The sequence below is a fragment of the Pseudovirgaria hyperparasitica genome, assembly GCF_010093815.1.
Source record: "Pseudovirgaria hyperparasitica strain CBS 121739 unplaced genomic scaffold EJ05scaffold_8, whole genome shotgun sequence".
Taxonomy (NCBI): Eukaryota; Fungi; Ascomycota; class Dothideomycetes; order Acrospermales; family Acrospermaceae; genus Pseudovirgaria; species Pseudovirgaria hyperparasitica.
This window is the reverse complement of record NW_022985556.1, coordinates 452,781-468,109: the sequence shown is the minus strand read 5'-3', so window position 1 is coordinate 468,109 and position 15,329 is coordinate 452,781. Positions and strand designations below refer to the sequence as shown.

Here is a 15,329-nt window from a genome sequence, read left to right as displayed (position 1 = left end):
TGTGCAAGTCCGCATATACCAAACAGCCATCGAGCTCGTGGACCCGCACACCGTACGTAGGCACCCGGTATCTCCACCGAACCACGCAGGACTCATCCACCGAATCCTCTGAACAAACCATCTCATTGAACCATTGTGTCTAGCAAAGCATCACCACTGTTCCTCTCTCATAATGTCACCCAATAACATTGTCACATCCCACCTACAAAGAGTGGGCATTATTCTGCTTCTTAACATTCCAGTAAGCACAATGTTCAGCGCATCATATACTCTCGTCCGATCTCCTACCTCTCTGTATCTTTCTCGTCTATCACACCCTTATTCACATTTGCGTTCATCAGCCAGCTTGTACCAACATTACAGCCGGGATCATGCTGGTCCACGAGAACAGTAAAGGAGGACCAGACTTCAGGAACACGAACGAACATACCTTTGCTGCAAAATCGCGCATACGAAAGCGCCATGGGCCAGACAGGGTGGACCAAGAAAGGTCAAGGTCGAAGGCGAAAAGAGCGTCGACAAAGGAGCAAAGTACAAGGGTCTACAGGCCGAAGAAGCAAGGCTTTGCACCGGTAGATACGGAAGATCCGTTCGCGACACTTGCTAGGAGGTCAGACACACCACGAAAAGTTACACAGCCCACTCCTTCAAGAATGACAAGACCCCATATTCCACCTCATTCCGCATTCTTGCTCCCCGAGCAGCACACCGACCGGCAGCCTCATTATGACCTCCTGCAGATGGATTACAGCAATTTTTCGCAGGCAGAAGAGCAATATGAGCACAATAGTATCTCCGAACCATATAACAGCGCTTTCACATCTCACCAGAACGATGTGCGCAATAACGGGTTGTCCGACGCCGAAGTCGAATCTTGGAACTGGTATCCCGTCCACAACGACTGCCAGTGGACCGCACAGCCACTAGAGACCAAAGATCCATATGTCACAAGACGGACAGACCACACAGACCAAGGAAATATGATACTTGAGAGCTGCGTGGCTTGTGGCCAGAACATATATCTTGACTGTTTGTGCTATCAAACATTGCCATCGATTGGGCATACAGCGGACCCTGACTGGAAAGCCATGAACAATTGGACCACCGATATCGGGACTGAATCGAGGACTGCACGATCTAACATGAATGATCCATGGCAGGAATGGGCCTGGGTCGATGCAGCGGGGTGTCAGCTTGAGAGCAACCCTATGCATGTTGCTTCGTTCCCAGAGGCAGATGTGGATATCAGTGACATGTATCCACATATATCGACTGAATCCACACAAGAAAGGTATCCAGCAAAGCCATTTCAAGAGCCTGACTTCATGTGGTACGACTGGAACCATATGGATGAAAATGTTGGTGTTGACGACACCTTTACCAATGTTGCCCGTCTTGAAACAGATCCTGAAATTGACGCCTTTTGGACCCAATACTGTAATGAGATATATGACCCGGAACTCTTCCCTCAGTTCGATGGTATAGATGGAGAGAAAGGCATACCGCAAGACGAAGCACCACTAGATATACTCAAGATCGATGAGTCTGAAGAAATTGATGAGACGCTCATAGAATGGTGGTTACGATCGAAATATGAGTGACCACCAGTTACCGCAACGATATCTCGGACGCCGTAGTAGTTGAGTCTCTTCGTAACGGCAAAAACTGACGATGCCTAGTCTGATAGAGTTCTCAAGAACATGGAAAGACTTCTCAAACAGATCCAGCCTTCATCCTTGCTAACATACAAGACTTCAGAAAGATGGTGCCAGTAGTCTTTGCAGGTCACTGCATAGCTAGATCAGAGGTGAAGTTAGATCTGACCTACGCCAGGACGGCACACGCTTGAGGAACTTAGTTTAAATGAACTTGGTGCGATTTGGTATTGGGAACATCAGACCGATGGTGTCTTACTCTGTTGGGGAATCTTGGATTGTTCTTGTACTAAGAGGTGGAGCTTGTGTTGATTTGGGAAGAAGCAGTCGTGAAGAGGATGGTTAAATGTTTTGAATGTATTACGTATGTTGTTATAAATGTGATAATGGACATGGTTCACGACCAGTTGTCGAGAATAATGACATCGAATCTCCACGAGATCTCCCCAATCCGGTAACAGTAGTATCGTGATGCAGCAAATCCGGCAAACGGGGCTGCTCAATCCTTGTGGGAGCGTACCTCGGCGTACAAAGTGAGCAATCAACGTTATATTGCTTGAAACATAACTGACAAAAGCGGTGTATCCAATGTGGCACATCGCTTTGAGCCAGGGTAACTTGCGAATGTGACTGGACCTCATCATGTTTCAAGGTTTCCGCATAACAACATACCAGAAACGAAACTTTAATGTAGCTGTTTGTGTTTGCTCTTAGTGAGTGTAATACGAAAATTGGAGATCTAATCGAGCAAGTTGCGGCGTGGAAGAATTCCCGCAGATAACGAAGATTGTACTGAGCATTCTCGATTCGATCCTTTCTCTACTTATCTCCAGAGGTCCATGTGATAGTATTTGCTTCGACAGACTCAAATCTCGCCATCGATTGATCCCTTGTCAAGATACAGACTTGCTGCACATCCTATTGTTTTTAACCTATACTTACCAATGACGCAAGCGTCTTGACAGTTTCAGTGTCACCGTAAGCCACTTGGGAGGAATCTCCCAGATCAAAAGCCGTCAGGGGGTTCGAGTATTCGAGTTAGTGAACTTAGTATACTTGAGCGGTTAAGAGGTCATTGTTTGATTACCTTAACGAATCTACAAAGAAGGACGAAAGATAAATGTTACAGAGACAAAGATCTTAGCTCTCTTCGAATGAGGCAGACAAACAAAGCTCACTAACAAAGCGATTCATAAACAAAGGTCTACTCTTCAACTCTCGCTATTAAAATGAGTTTGAATGATCTTTTTAATTCCTCGCGAAACGGCATGAGGTTTTGTTCCACTTCTCTGTGCTATCTGTGTTCAATCTTCCCCTATCATACCAAGATCGATCGTAGGACGGACTAGTATAATACACATGAATGAATCCTCAGCCATATAGTGATGGCTGTCAATCGATAGTTGCAGTCATTCATATCACATCAGACATCCATAGAAGTTAGAGTTTCAGTCGGCATGCGTTTGCCATGCAGAACTATTGACACCCCCTATGAGAAATTACTTGACTAAGGTGACGTTCTTCAATATGAATAATGAGACCAAGCTTTGTTATCAATGGTAGATTAGTAGTTGAATGTAAATCTCTATCTTAGGCTTTTCTTTCCTCGTAGCTGACGCTCTGAGACTATTACGTATACTCTGACAACCCTGTTCCTTCTCAGGTAAATAGTCTTATGTGTCACATAGCCAGCAATAGGACAAAATACCCCATTACACGCGTTCGAACCCAGCAAAATCAGCATGGGGACATGTCCTTGCAAAGTTAGCCAACTAGCGATTTATATATCGTTCGTGTCGTAGATTGTGTAGGGATGAAAAATCAACCGACTACATTTGTAAACAATACGAAAACCCGCTGAGCAATTCTTTTGGATAGTGCTTCGGTCTTTGAAAACAAAAAATCTGAGCTGATGTTCAGTATCGCCTCTAAACATATGTTATCACTGCAAAACATCTAATTGATATTTTTGAACACTGCCTCGAGTTCAAAGCCTGGACAGAGTACACTATGCGCCAAAACTACCATGAGTATCGATATACAAGTGGTTAACAACTACACGAAGCTACAACACCTGCACATGAAAGACAATTCTCATTTTACTTCTATACAGCCATAGTCTCACCGCAGCTTTGCCATCATTGTACATGCCAGACTCCTAGTGCAACTACTCGTAGTCCGGTTCCGTAGCCTACAGCCCCTGTGCCTCAAGAAATTTATGCACCTTCTCATACCCCTGCTGCGCAGTATGATGCATATTCAAACAATGCCCGGTATTCTGAACATCGAACAAACTGAAAGCCCTTGCGTTTGGATATAAAGCTTGCACTCCCTGACTCGGCCCAGCATCGCAATGTCCCATCATTCCCAGCAAACTGCCGACAGGCAGAAGCTGACAAAACACCGTATCTTCGTTCCCATTGAGTACGAACACAGCTCCTGTGTACGCAGGAACAGGCAATTGTCCTAATAACCCCGTCGCCGCCTCACCTAGGGCCAATGTACCGCCACGAAGAAAGTCGGCATGCTGGAGCGAGGTGCTGTATTGGCCATGATAAAACATAAACCTCTGGCCGGCCTCGAAGCCGATCTTGACATATCCCACATGAAGACCAGCCGACGCAGGTGTCAAGCCAATGCCCAGTATAGCCGGAAGGCCATTTACGAGGACGGGTGAGAAACCAGTGAGGACATACGCGTCTGCATCGTTTGGATATATTTGGCCATGAAAGTTTGAAATGACGCTGCCGAGGGAGTGACCAACGATGATGATGCTGTTGAATGTGCGTGGTGTAGACAGAGGGAGAGTGCCACCTCGAGCAGCTTGTACGAGGTGGTGGACGACATCTGCGTTCAGAGGAATCTGGCATTCGGCGATGCTTTGCAGACGAGTGGACGCTCCGTTGCATGGGCGGTCGATGGCGAGGGTCGCGTAACCCTGGGTGTTGGCGTAAGATGTCCAGGAGTAGGTGCCATCGCCAGTGTCAAGACCATCCCAGTAGCTAGACGTGTAGGTGACTCCATGTACGAGAATCTGTAGAGTGGAAGAGCGAGGATTGGGTGACGGAGTGCAGTATACTGCGCTGATGTTCACTGGAGCAGAGACTGTAGTCGGCGGTATGTTGGGTATCGAAGAGAGGAGCTCTGATGTAAAAGACGAAATTGTGAGAGACTCCGGAAGCACTCTGTTCTGTGCAGTCGCACTGATAGGAATAATGATGGTTTCGCAGGTTCGAGCAAGACATAGAGGACTCAGTGCCCCAAGAGCGAGTATAGTATGGCATGTAATGTTCCGCATGACGATGGCCCTCCAGTTGTGTCAAGTTACTACAAGTGAGAAGATGAAGAGCAGACACTAACAACTAAAGTCTCGCTTTGAATAAGTATGATCATATGTTTCCATTTGGCCACTGCGACGCTGACTGTACAGCCACTGCGCTACAAGGATCAACATGCTGGTAACATTCACGAGCTAAATGCATTCCCCGAATCCTAACAGATACTGACACAAGGCAAACCATGTTTCAGTGTGCACTGTTTCGTGTAGAGATGTAGTGGACAGTTATACTCTGCGTAGTGGGGAATTGTGGCGCTCATTGACACGACCTATGTACGTGAGGGCTGAGTGATAGGCGAATACCTCGTGGTAGTGGCTTACAGCTCCTCATACTTGCGGAGCGATATTACGCAATGATGGTTTTCTCACTATCTTGGGTTCGTGTACAGGCTCAGCTGATTAAACTACATTTTCGCCTCGCTTAACGCGATGAACTGTTGTACATGTATTGTTCATTACCTTGATCTATGGGCATAAGAGAACGTGCTGCAACTCTTGACGGTCTATCGTAGTTTTGGATGTGGCAAATGCCACATTTAATGGCAAAATCGAGTTCTATGTTGATATGAGTTTTCGTTGAAGAATAAAAATCATTCGATCATATATCATCTCGGTAAGAAAGGGGTCATGTCCTAAGAGATGATCGCTATACTCAAAACAGATTAAACATAGATCGAAGCCATTGTCTTCATTCAACCAGCATTGATCATAGATTGATCAATGAGCTTGTCGCCAGAAATCAGACTTTGGCACATAATTACAATTCGAATCCATACAAGCTCAATCTGGTCAAAAATTCTAATAGAGAATACAAGCTCAATTTACAGTTTTTACACCTCAAAAATATTGCCAAGACGGGAAAATCTCAATCCGGTTAGTTAGATTACTTCTGTTAAGATGAGATAGAGTAGGGTAGATAATTAGAGCCGTCCCCGAGCAGATAGAATCTGATCTCAAATCGCTAATCATACACCTGATCAAGACGTGGACAAACAGCGGATGCTTCGGAAAGTACAAAGAGCCATAAATTCTTTCATTAGAATTGAGTCCTCCAGTTTTTTAAATAAGCTATCTGTGCCAGATTCTAACCATTATCTCTTGCTCACACGGACTAGTAGAGCGGTCGCTGGCGCGATGCAACAAAAGCCCACATTAGGTCATTTGAGAAGACAATTTTTGACGTGATCCAAATCTTTACCTTCTGTAGTGCCAAGTAGACGTAAGAAACCGGGCTTGTATTGGATAGAGCACATGATCTGGCTGTTGTATCTAAATTATGCTTCTGGTGATTGCGATCACGTCTTCACTTCCTTAATAAGCGCATCGCTGAAAGATGCCAGAGAGCGACTGGGCAACTCAGAAATGTCCACCGGCAGAATTTGCCGCACACCAAGTCGAGGACATCCAAATGATTGTTGCCTTGATCGCCGCGTACCGACTGAGCACACGGAGTTGTGTGTAATTTCAGGTCACCTCGTGAAAAGACAGTCCTATTTTGTGACGTCTAATTAGTAGCTTCGAAATAGTTCCAAGCACCCTTGACGATGTTACTACTAAGTCACGATAAGTCCTAGCTAGTCGTGCCGGGTAGTAAAGTTGAGATATTAGATAATTGGACAATGAGCGTTTTTAGCAAGTGATGCACGCGCTAGAAATCTTTTGAACTTCCAGTATATCAAGGTCTTAGGTATCCCGAGCGATAGCGTGAAGTATCGATATGACAGGACGCCTATAAGCTTGGTATCGAGCACATCGATGTAACCGTTCATGAATGCTCACGGTACATACCGTTACAACCGTCAAGCTAACCACTGTGTAGCATTGTGCTTGGGCCACGATATAGCAGAAACGCTGGCGTGTGAATGAACATACACTAGTGATAGGGTAAGTGAACATTAAGGATAGAAGTGGAGTCGAACGCACGATTCCTGTTAGCACGGCTTATTGATTTATGATTGACGCCGTGCTTTTCGATTCATTGACAGGACGAAATGTGAGACTAAGAATCCAATTTCAGAACGGTAGATGTGAATTCTTCCAACGTGTGGCATGTAAAGGTTATAAGATGTCGGTAGGTTTGCTGTAACCAGAAGGCAGATATCTCGGGGGACGATTCCATTTCATTTCCTTTGTCAACAGAACCTTGCAAGTGAACTTTAGTGAGACAATGACTTGCGACTGTTTCTCACCGCTTGCTTCCTAAAAGTATATGATTCGAGTCTCACAGTTTGATAGTCTTGATATATACTGTAAAGGTTTGGAGTTGGTTACACTTAATGGTTGTGCAGTCTTCGTATGAGCAGCGATACATCCCAAGGAGGAGAACTTCTTCGCGCCTTTGAGCCATATAGATCCCTTCAAGTGACTGACGTGCTGTCTTTGTAAATATAAAGCTGCGTTTATGCGGCACATTTGAGACACGCGTTCACATGTGATCGGTCCGCGAATATGTGTAACAGTGACACGGTACGTCCTCAGTTGTGATCCGAGGGATCATCGCACTCCGAGGGAGTATCTTATGTCAACAGCGGCGGACCATACAACAAAGGTTCCGAGGCCAAGGATGTCACTGTCGTTGCAGATATATTAGGCATAGCATTGCCAAATCCACGCCACATCCCATTTGACACCGAGGATCCAAAATACGACGAAGCTCTTCTGACTATGATGAAACCCCTATACCTCATGACAGTCAGCGCGATACTGCAGTTCAGTACCGCTTCACCCATTTCAGAACGGCACAAATGCCTACACACAGAAGGATGCGTCATGTGGTTTGAGCATACCAACTTCGGCGGAGCTTCCTGGACAGTCTACCCAAATACCCATGGGTACTCACACTGCACCACTTTGCAGAACAATTGGCAGTTTCGAATCAGGTCTATCGTTGTAGGCAGGAAAACGTCCTGTAGATTTCACACCAAGACGGGCTGTAGAGTCGGTGGCGGATCTACCCAGATCACGGCAGAGGAGAAAGCGAGCATCCACCAGTATGTGGATAGGAGAATCCTGAGTTTTCTGTGCTTTTCGGGCCATGACTTGAATTATGGTACTGGCGATAATATGGATGTCTCCAACTTGACATCAACCGAAACCCGTCCGGCCGGTAGGGGAGTCTGATAAGTGACGATTGTGTTGGCCACTTTCAGGGACAGATGGCTTGCTCATGAATCCTGCTAATACTCGCATGACACACTGAGAGCTGGCATACGAGAGTTCTCGGTACATGCGAAAATCGATTAGAGTCATGGTGTGAGATAGATACTTAGGATGATGATAATATCCTCATACAGGAGGCATCCTTTACACTGCGAGAGAGCGGCTGTATGGCCGCGATGTCTGCAAGCTGATAATGTAGATGCATGTGCGACAAGAGCCTGATGTTGAAGCGTCATGTGTGTCTGAGTGAAGCCATGTGGTTGTTCTCGTGCCCGGACCGCCAAGACTGCGGAGGGATTTCTGCGCCACACCACCCAGACCAGGTAAGCTCTGATTAGGCGAATTCGTAAACTCCAACTTGAGGCCGATACCAAGAAGTCCTCGAAAAGCTTCCAATGCATCCATAGTCCCATACACAGCTCGAAAGAAGGACTTGACACGCTCTGCCTGGGCATCCTCTATGCAGCTCCGCTAGCTACGTCCCTTTACCCCCGAGGGCCCTCTGTCCCACCATGGCCTCCACCTTCAGCTCCCGTCCTGCTGCCTATCATGTTCCTATCGCATCGAACAATGCTCCTCCTGGCACTTTCATACCAGGTACGAAGGTCCAGGTGGGAAATCATCGGGTCGTCATAGAAAAATACCTATCTGAGGGTGGCTTCGCGCATGTTTACGTTGTGCGAATCCCCCGATCTGGGGACAAGTACGAGACCGCTGTCCTCAAGAGAGTGGCAGTACCTGATAAGGACGCATTGGCAAACATGAGGACAGAGGTGGAGACCATGAAGAAACTGAAGGGGCATAAGCATATTGTCACTTATATGGATTCGCACGCTTCGCAGCTTCAAGGAGGTGGCTACGAGGTATTCCTGCTTATGGAGTACTGTCAAGGCGGTGGGTTGATTGATTTCATGAATACCAGATTACAACATCGATTGACAGAGCCGGAAATCCTCAAGATATTCTCGGATGTCTCGGAGGGAGTGGCTTCAATGCACTATCTCAAACCGCCTCTTCTACACCGCGATTTGAAGGTAGAGAATGTCCTTATATCGACATCTGGCTCCTCAAGACTATACAAGGTCGCGGACTTTGGCTCAACTGCGCCCCCTAGACCTGCTGCCACAACCGCACAGGAAGGAAGACTGATTGAGGAAGACATCCAGAGGCACACCACACTTCAGTATCGCAGTCCGGAAATGATTGACGTATATCGGAAGCAGCCAATTGATGAGAAGAGTGACATATGGGCCTTGGGAGTCTTGCTCTATAAGCTTTGCTACTATACTACACCGTTTGAAGATCAAGGCCAAATGGCGATACTTAACGCGAGCTTCAAGTACCCACAATACCCTTCTTTTTCGGACCGCATTAAGCGATTGATTGGTAAAGACCTCAACATACCAGGAGGACTAGGTGCTCACACGTCAAACAGGCTCTATGCTCAAAGAAAGCCCGAAAGCGCGCCCGAACATATACCAGGTTGTCGCTGAAATCTGCTCCATGCGCAACACCTCGATACCCATAAAAGATGTAAGGACTGGCAAAGCAGCGCGGAAACGATGCTCATGAGACACAGATATATGCACAACGGACTCAGCCCGAGGGACAGCGCTATCAAGAACTCCCTTCCCCCGAGATAGTGTCGTCTCCGCCAGTCATCGGAATACAAAAGGCTGCCCCTGTACAAGAAAAGCAGGCTATACCTGACGTGGTACCCATGAGAAGAGGCAGGCCAACAGGTCCCAATCAAAACTTGTCGGCAGCTAAACCAAGTGCGCCCAACAGGGTTGCAGGTGATCCTTTCGCTGCGCTCGACTCAACATCAGTGTCAGAGCGATCGGCAGCGGCAGATGAACTCGCAGCAAAATTTCCTTCTCTGGATGAGTTCTCTATTCTGCATGACAAAGGGACGAAGTTCCAATTCTCTGGGGCGTCGTCACCCAAAGAGGCACCACCTGAGAGTCTCAATCGACGTGTTACGGCAGCACTGGCTGATGAAGTTTTCGCAAAACCTACTCCCCCGCCAAAAGAGAAACTGCCGCCACTGAAGCCTCAGCCGTCCTCAGTAGCTGCACCTGCAACCAAGAAACCAGTGCCCGCGGAGAGGCCAGAGTTCCGTCCTCCACTCATCAGCCGGCAGACGTCACCACAACGGGCGAGAATGGTATCGACAGGCACAGGAGCATCTCCACCAGCATCACCCAAAGTTCGTCCAGCCAGATTACCTGAGATCAACGCGAGACCTATCTGGCGAGTGCCTACAGATGTACATGGTCGAAATGCTAGTCAGCCAAGGCCCGAAGAAGTCTCGGGGCGGACTGCACCGACACTGCATCCAGAGCACGCTCTACCGCCTCGACCTTCGATGACTGACGCACAGCGGAGCAAATCTCAGATGGGCTCTACTCTACAGATACCAAAAAGTCCTGCCTCATCTCGGCCATCTCTAGAGAGCTCAAGGCCGTCCGCACTTGACATAAATGACCCCGTAGCCCGCTCCAAGTCGACTGCCGGAATCCGGCAACGTCCAACCAGCCTCCACTTTGAATCAAGCATCGACTACCTTCGCGTCCGCGAGAATCGTCCAACCGACTCCTCACGCGGTCCTGTCACACCAGATGCGGATGCGGAACCTGAAGACAAGAACATCCGCTCCAGCGTCGACTACCTCCGCGCCATCGAAGACAAAGACCCTTCGAAGCGCTCCAAGCGGTCCTCGTTCGGCCACTCCAAGCGCGCAAGCATGACATCTCTCTCCCTGTCCAACACCAAATCAATGCTAGCAGGGAAATTTGGCGACGCGTTCCGTCGCTTCGAAGCGCCTTCCTCTCACGATCAACCCCTTCGTACACCCAGCCCATCCTTCGACACCGACAGGATGGACCGTCTTGATGATCCCCATAGCGTACCCACACGCACTGGATCTCTTTATCCCATCGCCGGCTCCGTCGCCACCGATGACACAGCGTCCGATCTCCTTGACGAAACCCAAGAGCTCTCACCCGACGTCAAGCGCGAACTCGAGCGTCGCGCCCTCGACGCAGAAGAGAAACGTGTCGAGGAAGCCGCTCGCGCGTATCAGGCGCGTGTGGCCAAGGGCGAGGTTACGCAGGGCTTGGCAAGGGCGAGTACGATTCAGTCGCGCGTGCGCACACTGCTAGACGAGAGTCGCAAGGAAGAGCCCGTCAAAAGGACGGCGGAGGGCTATGGCAAGTACACACGCGAGAGCGAGACAGGCAAGGACGGCGAGAGGCCGACTGTACCAGGCAAGAAGAGCAACATGGTGTCGAACATGGCCGCGCCAGCACCGCCGTCCTCGGCACCGCCTATCATCTCGACATCATCCTCCACATCTGGACCCGCCACGCAACGGACCGGACCCACGGCGCCCCCCAAGCCCAAGAAACTCCAGACAGGCGGCACCAACACCACCACCACCACTACAGGCGGACCATCATCCTTTCCCTCCCCCGTCAAACCATCATCATCATCTCTAGCGAATAAACGAGCAGTAGCCCCTCAACACGGCCTCGGCATCCAAGATCCTGTCACCAGCAATAACCCGACTGAGAACATGTCTGCTGCCGATGCAGAGGCATGGGAGGAGAACTTCACGAGGCGCTACCCGAGTCTGAGTGGCTTCGAGCTTGTCGAGGCGGAGATTCCGGTGCGGACGACGTCGACGTCGACTGCAGCGGCGCCCGCTACTAGCACTGCCGCGGGAAGGGTGCGGGATGTATAGAGATGCGTGCGTGCTTGATTTGCCTGATGATGTATAGAGATGGATGTGTGTTTTCTGGACGTGCACACGGGTGTTGGTGCGGAGAGTAGTTGTAGCCATGCCATGCCATATATATAGACAAGACATACAAAACGGACAGCAATTCACGCCACACCACATCACGTGTTTTGCGCCACTACAATACAGAAACAAAAATACGGTTTGTTTGATGTGATTGAAGGGATGTACGCTAAACCTCTCTCTCTCTCTCTCTATGTAAATATATATATACAACCACCACGCACACCGTCCCTCCACTCCAACTCACAATCGCACGCCCCCATTGCCCTCTTTTCATAATTAGTGTTCTGGGGAAAGTGGTGGAGGAGGATAGGTTGAGGGTGGAGGAGGTGAGGTGGGTAAGGTAAGTAAGGCAGGAGCACTGCACGCATGGATGGATAGAAGGCGTGGTATGATATGATTGATGGGCCTACTGGGATACTAGCCTGATGACCTGACGGGACGACTACGCTTAGTATGTAATTACTGTGTGTGCGTGTATGCGTGTATGCGTGTATGCGTGTATGCGTGTATGCGTGTATGCGTGTATGCGTGTATGCGTGTATGCGTGTACGTGTATACGTGTAATTATACGCGTGTCTATGTGTGTATACGCGGATATCGGACAAACATTTTCCAAAGACCTGTGGTTTTTATGTGGATGCAGACTGCTAAGTTAGTATTATCCTTGATAGGACCAGTATATGGTATTGGTATTGGTGTGGACCAGTTCTCTGTGCGTGTTTCTCGGGATATTCCGTGTGATTGACGAAGAAAGAAATACCAAAACGAGGTGGCGGGATTGGGGAGGGTAATGCAGGTTATGCAAGTGAGGGAGGGAGGGAGTGCAGGATGATGTATGTATGCATTGTGAAACAAACGACTTCTGACGTGGTTCGTTGTGTGTGCGGGTTGGAGGGATGCTTAGGGTTGGCTGTGCGAGATGCTGGGATAGTGGGATGCTGGGGATGCTGGGGGAGGTAAGATGGGGGAACGTGGGATGTGGGTTGTTGTGATGGGACGGGAGCGTGGTGTTGCTAGGTTAATTATGTTGATGTGATATATTGTGTGTGTGTGTGTGTGTGTGTGGTATAAGGTCGCGTGACGTATGAGAAGGTTTACTTGGGTCATGGACGGATTGGGATAGATACTATTGATATTGGTATTGGTGTGGTATTGGAGCTGCGTGCTCTGGACCGGAATATTGTGTAGATGGAAGCTGGCCTGGAAATATTGGGTATCGGGGTGTTCCTTTGAGTCAAGGTAATGCACGTGTGTTTGTTGTGCAGGACCATCAAAACGGCAGAGGAATACGACGAGGTATTCTGGTACCTAGGTACCATAATTATACCTTACGCTCGACGTTGGAAGAAAGTGCCACTAGTGATATTAGTCTTCTCATAGTTGGCTGCACGAGCGTAACAGCGATACGGCCGGCTGACCTCGCTTAGAACACGATGCTGCAATAGCTTTTCGGACAAGGTTGATGGAGTAGACAGTATTAATTATGGTGAGTCTGCAGAAAATGGAGCCATGTGGGTCGTTGGGCTGCCAGAGAACGGAGGTTTTGCTCGAGACGAAGACGAAGAGAGTGTGATGGGAGGATTCTTGCAGCAGAAAATAGAGTCCACACCATCTGGGGTGCCCTGAGATACACTACAGTACAGTACAGCCAAGTGGACGCGACATGCATAGATATTAGTATATAGAAGTAAGTGGACAGTGCTTAGCTGTAGTAGAGGACCCACGTCGGTCCGTTTGTGGGGAGCAGCGGAGCGGTGGTGTGGAAACGTGGCGGCTGTGATATTTGGTCTCATCGGTGACGACGACGAGGCAGGGATGGGCAAGACGGGAGCACCGCATCGAGCGGTGCGCTGAATCAGCGTGATGAGCTCGATCAATCTATCGATGGCATACGATGATGGTGGTGTTTCAAGGTGTTGTTTCGCCCCAGCATTCAGCCTTTGGGGGGTAGGGAGGAGAGTGACAGGCAGTCTGGGCGGCATGGCGACTTGGCGACAAGCGGACGGACCGCTGTGGCTTGACGCCTGCCTCCACATGGCAAGATGATTGACAATCCTGTAGTGTCAAATGTCAGGCCTGCTATCCACAGGTTCGCGCTGGTACCCGTAGCATTCCCGCGTTGGCGTAAAGCAGGTGAGAGGAGTGAGATGGTGAAGAGACGAACAGATGGTGGTAGATTGTGGGATTTCTTCAGGTATAAAGGATAGTGGAGAGAAAGAGAGCTTAAACTTAAAAGAGTGCGGACGCGAGTTCGTCACGGTTCTCGGCAGAGTGGAGTCGCACGAAACAGCCAAGATAGACGAGTGACAACGACGACGACGACGACGACAACAAGAGGATAGTTGGCGATGGTGAGATGGCGAGATGGCGAATCGAACCGTTTGGCGTGAAGAATGGTGGAGGAGTTTGGCGAGCAGAATAGCGGTGCAAAGAGTGGCAGTGCTTGCCTCGGTACCAAAGCGTTTTGAGATGGCGAAGAGTGTCACTGCGCGCAAGACGAGTCGCAGTTCAGTGCATTATTAATAATATCGTGAGTGTCACGGTGTGGGGCTATGCTGGACTAATGATTACCTGCTTTGTGCTTTTGTAGTCCATCTATGTATCCTGTCTGTGTGTGTAAGTAAGTACGTAGAAGAACAGTTGAGAGTAATTGATTAGTGCAGGGCGTGCGTGAGACGAAAGTTGCAGCAAAGTATGTATCATCCTCATCCTCATCCTCATCATCCTCATCCATGGCAATGGTGCATCATGCATTGCGCTGGCTAGTACTGTACATAATACTGCTGCACCCCAGATGCAGCCGGCGCGTAGGGATGGAGGCAGCTCTGTAGGCTGGTCTGCAGGCTGGTCTGCACCCATCATTACAGTACGATGCAGTTGATTAGCGGGCTCTGTAGCGGCCGTTCAGCGCGGTACAAAGGCAATGATATCTACTTACACTACTACCTATTACTGACAACATTAATTACATACCTTGATACCCTGACAAGTAACGCTATCAGGCAATAATAATAGATACCTCATCATAATATATATCCCATCTTCCAACAAGCTCAAGCCATCTATCACTCACTCTCTGCTGTATGCCCATGTCCATGTCCATGTCCATGTCCATGCCCTCCTTGCTGGTTAGTCTTAGGGTCTTGTAAGCATCTCTATCTCATCTCCCTCATCAATCTCGCTCTAGCCACTCTACGATACCTACAAACCACCATCACTCTCCCACAGCCACGCAATGCTTGCACGTGTGATTCTTGGCTATCCTTAGCTGTCCGTTCGCTGCATACATCTCTTCTCTTAGCATCCCATCTTTAACTTTGTATGCATGTATCTTGTATGTGTGTGCGTGTGTGTATGGTAGCTGTGCCCT

The 15,329-nt window shown here is 48.7% G+C and overlaps 5 protein-coding genes across 5 annotated transcripts; 3 read left to right on the top strand and 2 right to left on the bottom strand.

Annotated features, from left to right (window-relative positions):
* The first annotated feature begins 106 nt into the window (after positions 1-106).
* On the top strand, positions 107-1,769 carry EJ05DRAFT_528392 (uncharacterized protein). The gene has a single exon (XM_033748909.1). It carries the CDS (start codon positions 372-374, stop codon positions 1,599-1,601), a length of 1,230 nt encoding a protein of 409 aa, XP_033600423.1. The 5' UTR covers positions 107-371; the 3' UTR covers positions 1,602-1,769.
* Positions 1,770-3,600: 1,831 nt separating this feature from the next.
* On the bottom strand, positions 3,601-5,022 carry EJ05DRAFT_476259 (uncharacterized protein). Its single transcript, XM_033743989.1, has one exon. It carries the CDS (start codon positions 4,951-4,953, stop codon positions 3,847-3,849), a length of 1,107 nt encoding a protein of 368 aa, XP_033600422.1. The 5' UTR covers positions 4,954-5,022; the 3' UTR covers positions 3,601-3,846.
* Positions 5,023-6,137: 1,115 nt separating this feature from the next.
* On the top strand, positions 6,138-8,112 carry EJ05DRAFT_510827 (uncharacterized protein; the record flags this gene model as incomplete). Its single annotated transcript, XM_033748204.1, has 2 exons — positions 6,138-6,423; positions 7,521-8,112. Exons 1-2 carry the CDS (start codon positions 6,326-6,328, stop codon positions 8,110-8,112), a joined length of 690 nt encoding a protein of 229 aa, XP_033600421.1. The 5' UTR covers positions 6,138-6,325.
* Positions 8,113-8,663: 551 nt separating this feature from the next.
* Positions 8,664-12,221, top strand: EJ05DRAFT_528388 (uncharacterized protein; the record flags this gene model as incomplete). Its single annotated transcript, XM_033748908.1, has 3 exons — positions 8,664-9,537; positions 9,587-9,684; positions 9,731-12,221. 3 exons carry the CDS (start codon positions 8,664-8,666, stop codon positions 11,894-11,896), a joined length of 3,138 nt encoding a protein of 1,045 aa, XP_033600420.1. The 3' UTR covers positions 11,897-12,221.
* Positions 12,222-13,222: 1,001 nt separating this feature from the next.
* On the bottom strand, positions 13,223-14,159 carry EJ05DRAFT_373148 (uncharacterized protein). The gene is made up of 2 exons (XM_033741165.1): positions 13,378-14,159; positions 13,223-13,315 (listed from the first exon to the last, which is right to left on the bottom strand). The coding sequence occupies exon 1, from the start codon at positions 13,993-13,995 to the stop codon at positions 13,441-13,443; it is 555 nt and encodes a 184-aa protein (XP_033600419.1). The 5' UTR covers positions 13,996-14,159; the 3' UTR covers positions 13,223-13,315; positions 13,378-13,440.
* Positions 14,160-15,329: the final 1,170 nt, after the last annotated feature.